A 15,307-nucleotide genomic window follows, 5' to 3' on the forward strand; every position below is an offset into this window, starting at 1 on the left:
AGCATATGTTGTTCTAGAACCTGAACATAGTTCTCTGCATTAATGGTGCCTTTCCAGACATGCAAGCTGCCCATGCCACAAGCGCTCATGCAACCCCATACCATCAGTGATGCAGGCTTCTGAACGGAGCGTTGATAACAACTTGGGCTATCCTTGTCCTCTCTGGTCCGGATGACATGGCGTCCCAGTGTTCCATAAAGAACTTCAAATCGTGACTCATCTGACCACAGAACACTCTTCCATTTTGCCACACTCCATTTTAAATGACCCCTGGCCCAGTGCAAACGTCTGAGCTTGTAGAACTTGCTTAGAAATGGCTTCCTCTTTGCACTGTAGAGTTTCAGTTGGCAACGGCGGATGGCACGGTGGATTGTGTTCACTGACAATGCTTTCTGGAAGTATTCCTGAGCCCATTCTGTTATTTCCTTGACAGTGGCGTTCCTGTTTGAGGTGCAGTGACGTTTAAGGGCCCGGAGATCACGAGCATCCAGTAGAGTTTTACGGCCTTGACCCTTACGCACAGTGATTGTTCCAGATTCTCTGAATCTTTTGACGATGTTGTGCACGGTTGATGATAACTTAAAAGTTTTTGCTATTTTACGCTGGGTAACACCATTCTGGTATTGCTGCACTATCTTTCTGCGCAACAATGGTGGAATTGGTGATCCTCTTACCATCTTGGCTTCTGAGAGACACTAATACTCTGAGAAGCTCTTTTTATACCCAATCATGTTGTCAATTGACCCAATTAGTGTTAATTGGTCTTCCAGCTGTTCGTTATATGCTCAATTTCCATTTTCTAGCCACTTATTGCTACTTGTCCCAACTTTTTTGGGATTTGTTGACACTGAAATTTTGAATCAACATATTTTTCCTTTAAAATGTTACATTTACTCTGATTAAACTTTTGATATGTCACCTATCTTATATTAGGAATAAAATATTGACATTTGCCATCTCCACATCAATGCATTCAGTTTTTATTCACAATTTGTTTAGTGTCCCAACTTTTTTGGAATCCAGTTTGTACAAAGAGACTCTCAAACATTGAGGGTGTAGCCTTGGATAGTTTGGTGAACATGTGTGAACTGTTTACTAAAATTGTTACCACAGGTCAACAAAAACTTACCGTGAGCATCTAAAAGTAAAATATAAATGGTAACATACTACAAATAGTAGATGAGAAAGACTATGGGAGCACACAGGAACTGGTTTATGTCTTGTGAGTGTTATTTTTACAAACAGCTGAAACTGAAGCAGAGTTCTTTATTAACTAATTCACAGACAAAGAGAAAGACTTAATTCTGTTATCAGTAAGTTCATCTTTGTTCCTATATGAGGAACATCACAGTACATTCTTTGCTAAAGCAATACCTGAAATCTGTGTATTTGTATTTAAAGAGAGTCCCAGGTTATACCAGGTGGTCCAAATGAGATGCGAGGCAAAAATAACTTCATAATGCGATCAAACAATATTAAAGAGAAACTCAGGAGGATAATCGTTTATCATCAATAAATACAAACTTGTGCACATTCAAACTCAGTTTCACACAGAAAAATTAAAATATTTCAGTGAGAACAAACAGAAAACCTGCAGCTACGATGTGCCATGTCGCTTCTTAGTCCCGTCTCTGAATTGTGGGTCAACACGGCTCCTGAACCGTGCAGGAGTTTAAACATTCTATAGGAGCTCCTCAGACAGCAGAGGGCAAGGAGAAGGAGGTGGAGGTGTGGAAGGAGGTGAAGGGAACAGGGTTGGGTGGATGGAAGGAGGCAACGGGGGTTCTGGTTTGGTCGGAGACGAGAGTGGGAAGAAGACAACGGGTTGGAAGGGGGAGACGGGGGAGGGGGTAGCAGGATTTGTGTCCAGTTTTTTAGGAAATGGTGGGGAGGGACCAGAAGATAAGCAGGGAGCTGCTAAAAGTGGCAACGAGGGGCTTCGTTGTTCGGAAGGTGAAGAAATGGGCGACGTGTGAGAAGTGGGTGAAAACTGCAGCGAGCACGGTGGATCAGAGGGAGGAGGATCAAGCCCAGCGGCTAACGTGGGTTTAGATGCAGTTTCTGTCGCAGCAGGGATGGACGCCTCAGAAGAGACGCTCGCAGCTAAAAACGCTGACCGAGCAGATTCTGATGCAGGTTCTGTCGGAGAAGCTGATGGGACTTGGACTGGTGGTCCTGAACAACGGGTGGCCAGTTGGAGGGTCTCCTTATCTAGTGCTGTGTTCTGACAAAAGAACAAACACAACGTCAGCTCAGCGAACACCAGTCAAAAAAGGCACTGAGCAGCTTGAGCAGTGAGCACCACCACTTCATGAGGCGTCTCTAAACAAACATAATAAATGAAAAATAAAAACAACGGCACAAAAAATGTGACTGGAAATGATCTGACATTTATGCATAAAATAGGGCAAATAAAGTATTTAATTCAATATCTATTATTTTCTAAAAGCACATAATGTGTTGTGGGTCAATAACAACAGTTACTGTCTTCTTTTACTCTCGTTGAACCATTAGCAGAACAGATGAGGCTGCGTCGTACATGTTGGTACGTACCGTTGTCCCTGAGCTAATTCAGAATGCAGGAAGAGAAAAAGCAGATGGGGGGAAAAAAAGAGGTGGAGACAGAGACCAGTCTTACTCCCAGTTTCACAACATGTATGAGAACAATAAGACATGTTTTGTTTCAGCTCAGAGCTCGTCCAATTAGAGCTTCAAATCCAAACCAGTAGATGCTGGGACTCTGGAGAGTCTTAGTTGGAGCAAAGTGACACATTCAGGTTTAGCTTTGGATCCATAATGTGTGCAATCCCTGCCATTGTTATGCATTTTCTTGTATTCTATTTTAAGATCTAAATGTCAGTATTTTGAAACTAATTGATTAAATGGTTTAGTCTGCTGGAGTTTTACTTTGAACCAGGGGCGATTCTAGAACCTGCCCTTTAGGGGGGCTTAGTCCACAGTGCTGACAATGGCTCTTGGCTTGAATAACACATAAGCTATTTTTACATGAGCAACATTTTTTGACCGTATTGAAATGTTTTCAGATTAGATAATTCAAATGTATTGTTTACATGGGCACTATCTGTTCATGACGAGCGTTTACATGCAGCGGGCTTTGTTCTGAACAGCAGCACTGACATGCGCAGAGTGGTAAACTTTCCTTAAAAAAAAACATCGAAGAAGAAGTTCTACTTCCGGGGTGAACATACGTAAACAAACCTGAGCACCCAAAATGGACCCGCGACAGGTTTTAATGATGGTGGAGACGCTACTGCACTCCCTGACTGAGCTACAGGTAATACAGATCATTTTGAGCTCTTTCAAAGTTTCTAGTAGAAATGTTGCGTCGCTCACCGACCAGTTTTGCTCCCCAGACATGCTAATATTATTAGCATTAGCCAGGCGGAAATGGCAAAGTCGCACATGTGCAGTCAGGTCAGTTTTTTACGATCAGATAAAAATGAACAGATCAAGGTTTACATGCGCACCGATCGGGTTACAGATCGGCGTAAACCACCTGTTTCGTTCTGATCACAAATTATATCGGATCGTGCCGAATACACAAAAAATAACCCAAACAGAGTGTTTACATGACATAATTTTATTCCGACCGGCCATTTGATCCGGTTACTTATGTCCATGTAAACATACCTATTGGTGGTTGTTCATCCCTGATCAGGCCTTTTCAAGTTTTATTGCCAAAAGGCAAGCGATCTCTTCCTCCGTTGATGCCATGACTGAAATGGTGAGAAATTAAGGAATTTGTCAAGAGCAAATTAAAATCGGGTCCAGCGTGGCTGCAGGAGGGTCTGGAGATGTCCTGGTGGGCTGCTCTGATGTGTGGGCTGCAGGGCCAGCGCTCCCTGTTTTTTTTTATTTTATTTTATTTTTTTACTTTTTATTAACAACATATAAACAAAGAACACCGCTGCGGCTGGGGCTGCCAGCTGTTTTTTTTTTCCTTCTTCCGACCTGTCAATCAATCCAGTAGGCGTGTCAGCAAATGACCAATCGGCGACCTCAATTTGTCCCGTAGGTCAACGCCCCTTTTCTGCAAAGCTGCTCTGCAGCCACTCAGGATGAACGCTCAAGCATGAAGTCTCAACCCTCTGGAGACTGTGCGCACAGTTTCCTCGCGGCTGACAGGACGCACGAGTATACTGGAGCCTTAAGTCGCATCTATTACGCATCACCACTGACGTCGTGTTTGTTACACATTACTGCTGACAACTCGGAAATGTGGGCCTATGTGCCAAAAATTGGTTTTCTGCCAAATGGCAGCTACAGGAGCGTTCACAGGAGGACTTTAACAAGATTTTAACAAAATTAACACTTACAAACAATTGTTTGTTTGCTCGAAATTATAGCAAAGGTGTGTCTCGACCTAGCTTTTCCTTAATAGATGCACTTTGACGGTCAAATCGGTCAAAATTGAGGTCACAGATTGGTCATTTGCTCACGAGCCTTCTGGACTGATTGACAAGTGGCGTCGAGGATCAGACTCGTGCAAAATAAATCAGATGTTACTGACCCATTTAAGAGTCATCATTTATTCCACATTTATTTAATATTTTGGTTTATCTAAGGTTTAAGAACTACGCTTCCTTATAAAATCCTAATGATGGTTTCCTAATTTTTCAGGGGTATTTGAGCACCCCCAAAAAGAAGCTAAAATCGCCACTGCTTTGATCATCAATTCTTAAGTTGGGCAACTTTTCATCCATCGTGTGCTTTCTCATGAGACAATTATCAATCCTCTATAAAATATTTCAACCTTCAAATATTTCCTGGATGTCCAGTCTGAACAGTTTTTCAAATATTAATAGAAATATACAAGCCAAAACGGTAAATAAAGAATAAAGAACAGTTGTTTAAAAGTTTGAGAACAGGAACAAACAAGTTCTTCAGGTTATATATATATATATATATATATATATATATATATATATATATATATTTGGCTATGCAAAAGCAGGTGCAAGAGCAGTAAACCATGATGGTTCCTCCACCATGCTTCACACATAAAAGTACCATTTTAGTATCTTTGTGCGTTTTTATCCTTTCTGCCGCATTTGTTAAGAGGTCAGTAAAACATTCAAAGTCTTCGTTTACTCTGAATGGACTCTTTGCCCAGAGAATCTTGGGAGATTTGTTTTCATTGTTTGCAAACTCTGTTTTTGTTTCAAATCCATATAAATGTTCAGAGATGTGTTTGAGTCTTTTGGTTCCTGCTTCAAAAACCATTTGTAATGTCTATTATAATCTAATTTGCCTTATTGGAAGTGCTGACTCTATGAAGTTTGTTCTGTAAATCTGATTACAGTGATTTAAATTAAAATATATTGTTGTCGTTGGGTTTTTAGAGAAGGCCAAATCACATATTTTGCATAATCAAAGTAAAATCCTTAAAGGTTTACATTTTTATGCAGCTGGAAATTATTTATATTTTGTCCGATTAAAAATAAATAAATTAAAAGCTTATCTATACTTATCTACAGAAAATAATCATGTTTAATAAGCTGGTTGGTTCTTTGCTGAGTTTTTTTTTTTTAACAAGTAAAACAGAACAATGAAAATGTGATGATAAACATTCAGAGGCAACTTTGCCTCCATCTGCAATTTATTTTTTAAATCCTGTGCAGTTCTTTATATCACCACTAGGGGGCAACAAAAGGATAAAATACAAAAAGAAAAAGTTTCAATGTGATTTGACAACAAAAGGGGTAAAAAGAGGAGGAGGCAAATCACACCAAACTTTCTTTAGAAACATGCTTTGACCTCATGACATTAGTAAACAAGAAAACTTAAAAAAAAAAAAAAAAGACCTCGTTCATTAAATGCTTGGGGTCAGTGCCGACTGGGTTAAATGGAAGTAAAGGAGACGAGCGATGAGCATCAAGTCAAATAAATCTGGCACAAATTGTTAATATGAGACAATACTAAGTTTGCTGCAAAGGAACAAGAGAGGAGGGTAGGGAAGAATGGGAGGAGAAGGAGATGAGCGAGGGGATGAGGGGAAGGGTGATGGCTGCAGAGGCAGACCACAGTTAGTAGACGGAGGAGGAGGAAGGGGTGTGAAACATGTACCAGGCTCTCAGCTCCAGGCATCCCCTGTGGTCCTGGGTCAGGTGTGAAGGAAGGGCGTGAGGAAGAGAAGGATGGATGGATGAGGGATGAAGCTGAAATCATTTACACCTCAAACTGTCAAATGAGATTAAGAAGAAAATAGGTCAACAAAAACTTTTAAATGACGCCGATGCTTCTTGCAGCGCCGCCCTAACTTCACATCAGACAAACAGAAGAGCGTGCACGAGCCTGAAGGAGTGATGAGACCTGATGAGGTGAAGAAAAAGGAAAAGACGTCAGGAAAATACATGTGCTGGTCATAAAATTAGAATATCATGAAAAAGTTTATTTATTTCAGTAATTCCATTAAAAAAGTGAAACTTGTATATTATATTCATTCATTACACACAGACTGATATATTTCAAATGTTTGTTTCTTTTAATATTGATGATTATAACTGACAACTAATGAAACCCCCAAATTCAGTATCTCAGAAAATTAGAATATTACTTAAGACCAATAAAAAACAGGATTTTTAGAAATAATGTTGGCAAACTGAAAAGTATGAACATGAAAAGTATGAGCATGTACAGCATCAGTACTTAGTTGGAGCTCCTTTTGCCTGGATTACTGCAGCAATGCAGCGTGGCATGGAGTCATCAGTCTGTGTCACTGCTCAGGTGTTATGAGAGCTTCTGAATTGTTGGGTCTGGTGTATCACATCTTCCTCTTCACAATAACCCATATATTTTCTATGGGGTTAAGGTCAGGTGAGTTTGCTGGCCAATTAAGAACAGTGATACCATGGTCCTTAAACCAGGTACTGGTAGCTTTGGCACTGTGTGCAGGTGCCAAGTCCTGTTGGAAAATGAAATCTGCATCTCCATAAAGTTGGTCAGCAGCAGGAAGCATGAAGTGCTCTAAAACTTCCTGGTTGATGGCTGCGTTGACCTTGGACCTCAGAAAACACAGTGGACCAACACCAGTAGATGACATGGCACCCCAAACCATTACTGAATGTGAAAACTTGACACTGGACCTCAAGCAACGTGGATTCTGTGCCTCTCCTCTCTTCCTCCAGACTCTGGGACCTTGATTTCCAAAGGAAATACAAAACTTATTTTCATCAGAGAACACTGAAGAGACCACTCAGCAGCAGTCCCAGGCGAGAAGCTTCTGACACTGTCTCTTGTTCAAGAGTGGCTTGACACAAGGAATATGACAGCTGAAACTTGTGTCTTGCATACAACTGTGAGTGGTGGTTCTTAAAACACAGACTTCAGCTGCAGTCCACTCTTTGTGAATCTCCCCCACATTTTGGAATGGGTTTTTTCACAATCCTCTCCAGGGTGCGGTTATCCTATTGCTTGTACACTTTTTTTCTACCACAACTTTTCCTTCCAAAAAAGTTAAATCTGGTCCTCTGGACATTCAAAAAAACAAACAAAAAAAACAAAGCAAATCAACAAAAAAATGTAGAAACGTTTCGTCTCTCATCCGTCTCTCAACTGTCCCCCTCTTACAATGCTGTGATTGCTAGTATCACTCAGCCCTCTGTGAACAGTAAACAGCCATCAGTGTGCTAATGATCCATTGTTAGGCTGATGGTCCTTCTTGAGCATGTGATCAGCTGGTTTTGGTTGTCAGCAGCAAAACTGGTTGATCCACTCTGAGATGGTGCTATTTAAGAGACTGAGCTGAATACAGCTCCTCAGACTGAGGAAGTCTCTCGGATGAGAGACGAAACGTTTCTAAATTTTTTTGTTGATTTGCTTTGTTTGTTTTTTTTTTGTTTGTTTGTTTTTTTGAATGTCCAGAGGACCAGATTTAACTTTTTTAGATTTTTCTACCTGGATTATTGAGCATGCATCAGGAAACTTTTCCTTCCCTTCACCTCTCTATTAATGTGCTTGGACACAGAGCTCTGTGAACAGCCAGCCTCTTTAGCAATGACCTTTTGTGTCTTGTCCTCCTTGTGAAAGGTGTCAATGGTTGTCTTTTGGACAAATGTCAAGTCAGCAGTCTTCCCCATGATTGTGTAGCCTACAGAACTAGACTGAGACCATTTAAAGGCCTTTGCAGGTGTTTGGAGTTAATTAGCTGATTAGAGTGTGGCACCAGGTGTCTTCAATATTGAACCTTGCCACAATATTCTAATTTTCTGAGATACTGAATTTGGGGATTTCATTAGTTGTCAGTTATAATCATCAACATTAAAATAAATAAATATTTCAAATATATCTGTGTGTAGTGAATTAATATAAAATACAAACCGGATTCCAAAAAAGTTGGGACACTAAACAAATTGTGAATAAAAACTGAATGCAATGATGTGGAGATGACAAATGTCAATATTTTATTCGTAATATAACAGATGACAGATCAAAAGTTTAATCTGAGTAAATGTAACATTTTAAAGGAAAAATATGTTGATTCAAATTTTCACAGTGTCAACAAATCCCAAAAAAGTTGGGACAAGTAGCAATAAGTGGCTGGAAAAAGAAAATTGAGCATATAACAAACAGCTGGAAGACCAATTAACACTAGTTAGGTCAATTGACAACATTAATGAGTATAAAAAGAACTTCTCAGAGTGTCAGTGTCTCTCAGAAGCCAAGATGGTAAGAGGATCACCAATTCCACCATTGTTGCGCAGAAAGATAGTGCAACAATACCAGAATGGTGTTACCCAGCGTAAAATAGCAAAGACTTTTAAGTTATCATCATCAATTGTGCATAATATCATCAAAAGATTCAGAGAATCTGGAACAATCGCTGTGCGTAAGGGTCAAGGCTGTAAAACTCTACTGGATGCTCGTGATCTCCGGGCCCTTAAACATTGCACCTCAAACAGGAATGCCACTGTCAAGGAAATAACAGAATGGGCTCAGGAATACTTCCAGAAAGCATCGTCAGTGAACACAATCCACCATGCCATCCGCCGTTGCCAACTGAAACTCTACAGTGCAAAGAGGAAGCCATTTCTAAGCAAGCTCCACAAGCTCAGACATTTGCACTGGGCCAGGGGTCATTTAAAATGGAGTGTGGCAAAATGGAAGAGTGTTCTGTGGTCAGATGAGTCATGATTTGAAGTTCTTTATGGAACACTGGGACGCCATGTCATCGCCATGAGCGCTTGTGGCATGGGCAGCTTGCATGTCTGGAAAGGTACCATTAATGCAGAGAACTATGTTCAGGTTCTAGAACAACATATGCTCCCATCTAGATGTCATCTCTTTCAGGGAAGACCCTGCATTTTTCAACACGATAATGCCAGACCACATTCTGCAGCAATCACAACATCATGGCTACGTAGGAGAAGGATCCGGGTACTGAAATGGCCAGCCTGCAGTCCAGATCTTTCACCTATAGAGAACATTTGGTGCATCATAAAGAGGAAGGTGTGACAAAGAAGGCCCAAGACGATTGAACAGTTAGAGGCCTGTATTAGACATGAATGGGAGAACATTCCTATTTCTAAACTTGAGAAACTGGTCTCCTCTGTCCCCAGACGTCTGTTGAGTGTTGTAAGAAGAAGGGGGGATGTCACACAGTGGTAAAAATGGACTTGTCCCAACTTTTTTGGGATTTGTTGACGCCAAGAAATTTGGAAACAACAGATTTTTCCCTTAAAATGATACATTCTCTCAGTTTAAACTTTTGATCAGTGATTTGTGTTCTATTCTGAATAAAATATTAGATGTTGGCACCTCCACATCATTGCATTCAGTTTTTATTCACAATTTGTTTAGTGTCCCAACTTTTTTGGAATCCGGTTTGTACAAGTTTCACTTGTTGAATGAAATTACTGAAATAAATCAACTTTTTCATGATATTCTAATTTTATGACCAGCACCTGTATGCTCACAGTCAAGAAGGAGGGATGATTTCTCAACTGTACGGTCACCAATTTAATCTATGCAGCATAAGTTTTATATTGTTGCTTTATTTTGGCTGATCCCGTCATTAGGGGTTGCCACAATAAACTAAATTTGAATGAAAAATTTGGCAACCGTTTTGCACTGGATGCACTTCATGACTCAACCTGCAGCCTCAGGGTTACAAGACCTCGGCACTAACCACCAAGCTGTACTTGGCATTAACATCTTTCTGGTGCTTCTCCCCTCAATGCATGAATGTCTTGGTCTTCAGATTGACCTTGTGAATTACAACAAGCACAATCTTATGGATTTGGGTCAGACATACACCCTTCTCCATCATCCTGCTCAGGCAGTTTGTCAATTCTGATTAAATTCAGGCCAGAACTTCAATACAGCTGAAAGATTCTGCACTAAGTATGACAGTAAATCTACAGATCTGAGCAAAGAAAATAATAATCTCAGCTGGTTACATGTTGGGCTGTGGAGGCTTCCAGGAGCTTACCACGATGACCGACACTCCAGCTGTGGTGCTGTTGTGCTTCGGTGCAGTGTTGAAATGCGTCTTCAGTTTACTTGTGACTTCTGACTTCATGTTGTTCATGACTGCATCGTCCTGTAGCCAGGTGTCGTTCCCAAACAGAAAAACTTATGTCAGTTCTCAAAAGCGCCATCACATTTAAACTCAAACACACAAACAAACGCTGTTTTAAAGTACCGTGACCCATGGGTGCAGGAGGATGTCCTGCGCCGTGTATCGAGCCTCAGCGTCAACCTGCAGCATATTTCCAATCAGCTCCTGCAAGAAAACACTGAATTAGTTTAGCCTAGCTTCATGAAGTCCTCACACACATCTTCAGGTTAAAGCAACAGCTTTCCAAATGGGTTCTGTCAAAGGTTATAAACAACTAATATCTTACCTGTTCTGGTTATCTGTTGTTTGAATAACCTAAATATGGAGAAATGGAGTTTAAGACCAGACTGACATGATAACAGCTGGTCTGAGTAGAGCCAAGACCAGAGAGGACTTCTGCCATCTTAAAACAACTGCACAACCATTATTTTGATTCATCTTTACATCTGGTGTCAAGTTCAACTACCAGGTTATTTGATTAAAATTTTATGGGATTTTTCAAACACACATGGCACTGACAGCTGCTGGCGTTAAAACTTCCAGTGCAGCTCAGGACACTGGAAATACAGCCAGTACAACTAATGTGAAATATTAGTGGAGTAAAGGATTATTGGGTGTTCGCTTTCATAAAAATATGATTTTTAATTATATTTTTTGACTGGAGTTGTTTAAAGACAGCAGGAATTCACTCTGGTCTCGAGCTAGCCACCAGCTAGTCCATTTATTAGAGCTCTTTGTTTCTCCAAACTGAGGTTGTTCAAACAACTGGCTGCAAAATTATTTATAATATTTCTACAGAACTTCACTTCAAAAGATCTGAACTATTTGTTTGTGTTTAAATGTTTTTTTTTTTATTCATAGAAATAAAGAAAGATGAGAAAAATGACTCTATGAACTTCCACTGCGCTGCCAGAGTTCTGCCCATCGTGGATCTGGGACTGTGCCATCAATTTGAAAGTCCCGCCTATACACCCTCCCAACTTGCTAACTGGCCGACAGGTTGTCAGTCATAGCATGAAACATGTTTCATGGAAAGTGAAACTTTTATCCACCTTATTCCTGGAGGTTCTACTGTATAAATGATTATGGTACAACTTCCTGTCAGACAGGAAGTAGCAATAAACACTGGTTAAGCATGGTAGTGGAGCACGGACCGTGGTTTGTTTGAAAGTAATTTGCATTCAGTTTAGCAGATAAAACTCTGTTTTTATTTTGTTTATATTTGATTAACAACCATAAAGTTTATTAAAATAGTTGTGCTGAGTTCAGGGACCTCTTGTGTTCACGGGTGCAGAATCACGAACACGGACCCAAAACAAAAAAAGGTGTTCCTGTGAAAAGCGGTACAGTTTCCATCTCCTACCTACAGATGAGTAATTTAGAAGAATGTGGCTAAAAGATGTGAACTTGAAGAGACCACCCAAAACGCTGTATGTGAGTTCATTTCACTTTGTTGACAAACAGCCGATGGGGGAAAACCTGCATCCTACTTTGTGTCTGGACTACAATAAACCACCAGAAGAGACGCCGGATCCTCAGAAAGATTGAAAACAGTGTGACAAGAATATCAGGTATGATTTCAAGTGTATGAAGCAGCATCATTGTATTTGTTCATCATCTATATTACGATTTTCTCTGCAATGAACCCAAGCTCAGTGATGGAGGACTTTAAGTGTTTGGCTGGGCTCTGTGTCTGCTTTAAGGTAAATAAGATTGTGTCCCACCTCTTAACAAAACACCACCGACCTTATTACTGTGTAGACAACAATACACCTCAGAGCTTTTCAGGTTGTTCATCACTTCACTGTCAGAAGAACAAGAGTCAGTGAAGTAGCTAAATATGCTAGTAGATGTAATGTGCAGCCACTTCTTCAGCTCTTCCTCCATCCCTCATCCTCAGTACGCAGCAGTATGATTATATTGTCCTGTTGCAGCTCTGACAGGTGGTGTTCCTACATGTTTAAATTAAACCTACAATGCTCGGAGAAACATTAGCTCGTACTGTTCGCACATAAACAAACGATGGTTCTGGTCCGCGCTGGAAGTTGCACCTACAATTTGGACAAGGCAATGTGGATAAATAAAAAAAAATAGTTAAAAAAATATGAAATGTAGATAAACCTTAAATAAGTAGTTGAGAGCAAAAGTATTTTTAAAATGCGTATTTGAGCAGAGAGCAAGAAGATTAAAAAAAACTTCACATATCCTTTCTCATGTGATGATTTTTTAAAGGCAGATAAATGTTCCTTTGGCTTACAAGGGCAGAACTTAAACATTATACTGCAGTCAGCCACTAGGGGGCAGTCTGCAGCTTGCAGGACGGGAAAAGACACCCTTAAGTAATGAGACTTATTACAGGTTCATTTAGTTAGAAACATGCCCACGTGTGTTTTTGTACAGCTCCCTGAGACGACTTCCGCTGTGACTCGTCGCTGTATAATTAAACTGAACTGAAGTGGCAATCGGTGCAGCTTCTAAAGTTACAGCACGGCACTTTAACAGTCCTTGTTTAAAAACAGCAGATCAACTAAATTGCACAAACACTGCATAAGTAGTTTGAACTATTAATGAACAGGTGTACAAATGTTTCCGTGTGGTCTAAAGAGAAAACCCAGCAGCTCTACCAGGATTTTTATATTGAGATTTAAGCAGCTGGTTCCATAAGTTCCCATGGGGTAAAATTAAGTCTGCACTGGATTCCAGTGACAGGACTATGAGAAGTAAAATGGATTTAATCAGCAGTTTGATCCCTCAGCAGACAGTAGCAGTTAAACGAGTGTAAACCACTGGTGTGCATGTTTGTACCATTTGAAAACCTGATGAGACTTTTTACAGTCACTAAATTTAGTTAACAGCGTTGGGTTCAAACTGCTTCAGTAATGGACAGGAGGTAAACAAAACGTGTTGTTTTTGAAAATAAGTATTTTCAAACCTTTGCTGAGTATGTAATGTTGTCCCAGTAAGGACTGGGGAAGTCGAGCTGCCCCAGAAGAATCTGATCAAACAGGTCCTCTTGCTTATTATTCTCACTAGAACAAAAGCAAACACAAAAAAAAAACAAATTTTTCTGCAAGAAGATTTCTCCCATGCAATGAAATCTATCGTACAACCGCTCAGAGTTCATCTTTTTAAATTATGTACGTGCAAAGTCACATTATGACAAATTTAAAAAAAATAATAAAGCTAACACAAATAGTAATCAAATAATTATGGTTTATTAGGAATTATCAGTTCAGAGTGACAGCTTCCTTGTTGCAGTGAATCAACAGCCTAACAAAACATGGAAGCAAAATTTTGAAGATCTAGAAAATATTTAAAGACCTGGAAAAGCTATTTTTATTATATTATATAATAATTATATAAAGTATTATATATGAACTGTAACTTGCATCCAAACAAAATATAACGTTAGGTGGCAAAACTTTAGCTCGTTGTTTTTGCACATTCACTCCTCTCTGTGCACTCCTACACTCAGCTGAGAGGAAACACACAAGATTCAAACTAAACATTTGAAGCGTCAAACACACCTCTTTTGGAAATACGTGTTGACTACAGCCATTTCCTGTGATTTCCTGTGAGGCTGTGATTATCGTACCCACAACTGCACCCTGTATTCACTGGTTAACTGGACATCATTAACGTCACGCAGACTCTCTCACTGGTACATTTTCATCTTTAAATCACTTCTTGTTCTGCTGCCTTCATACATCTCCTCCTACATGTCTCTGCGTGAGTGCAGCTACGGCGTGCACTCTCAGGACATTATTACCTGCAGTGTTCCCTCAATGAGGACTGAACTAGGCAAAAGGGCCTTCTCCTACTCCGCTCCTGTTTCCTGGAATATCTTACAAAAAGATTTGAAGCTCTCCACCTTGACCTCTCTAAGCGCCTTTAAGAATCTGTTGGACTCCTGGCAGGGACCAATGCAGACATGTTCCTGTTTTTAGTTTTCTACATTCGCCTTAGAATCTAGCTGTCTTTTTTGTTACCTTTTTTCTTTTAGCCATCCTATTTGTAAAAAAAATAAAAAAATAAAAAATAATAAAAACTCCAGTATGACTTTTTATAATTGTTTATTGTTGTCGCTGTTGTCCATTGTTGTCATCATTCTTTGTTGAAATCAGGTCTCTCTTGTAAATGAGTCCTCGAGGCTCAATGGGATTTACCTGTCTAAATGAAGGTTGAATGAAAAATTTCCATTATCTTGGCAAAATCCACCACCATCTGTCCTTCCAAGTTTCTTTCCTTGACACCAAACCTACCCATCACTTCCTCATCCCCTCTGTTTCCTTCACTAACATGTCCATTCAGGTCTGCTCTGATCACCACTCTCTCTTTCCAGAGAATACTCTCTATCACTTCATCCAGATCTTTCCAAAATGTATCTTTCTCCTCCACATCACATCCAACCTGTGGAGCATAACCACTGACAACATTTAGCATCTGACCTTCTACTTGTACCTTCAGACATTAACTAATCCTAATCTCTGTCATATACAGTGACTGGAGTTCTGTGTCATATACAGTGACTGGAGTTCTGTGTCATATACAGTGAGCAGTGGTCTGTGTCACATACAGTGACAAGTGACCAGTGGTCTGTGTCATATACAGTGACCAGTGAGCAGTGGTCTGTGTCATATACAGTGAGCAGTGACCAGTGGTCTGTGTCATATACAGTGACCAGTGACCAGTGGTCTGTGTCATATACAGTGACCAGTGGTCTGTGTC

At 40.1% G+C, this 15,307-nt stretch overlaps 1 protein-coding gene across 1 annotated transcript in view; it reads right to left on the reverse strand.

The window, feature by feature from the left end:
- Positions 1-1,681: 1,681 nt before the first annotated feature.
- The window catches only part of dclk2a (doublecortin-like kinase 2a), an 87,008-nt gene continuing 73,382 nt past the window's right edge, over positions 1,682-15,307 (reverse strand). The window contains exons 14-17 of the mRNA XM_037690517.1: positions 13,512-13,608; positions 10,664-10,744; positions 10,451-10,561; positions 1,682-2,224 (exon numbers count right to left, since the gene is read on the reverse strand). Coding sequence (XP_037546445.1) covers positions 1,682-2,224; positions 10,451-10,561; positions 10,664-10,744; positions 13,512-13,608 — 832 coding nt within the window. The remainder of the gene's footprint in view (positions 2,225-10,450; positions 10,562-10,663; positions 10,745-13,511; positions 13,609-15,307) is intronic.

The sequence above is a fragment of the Nematolebias whitei genome, chromosome 16, assembly GCF_014905685.2.
Source record: "Nematolebias whitei isolate Nwh7 chromosome 16, NemWhi1, whole genome shotgun sequence".
Lineage (NCBI taxonomy): Eukaryota > Metazoa > Chordata > Actinopteri > Cyprinodontiformes > Rivulidae > Nematolebias > Nematolebias whitei.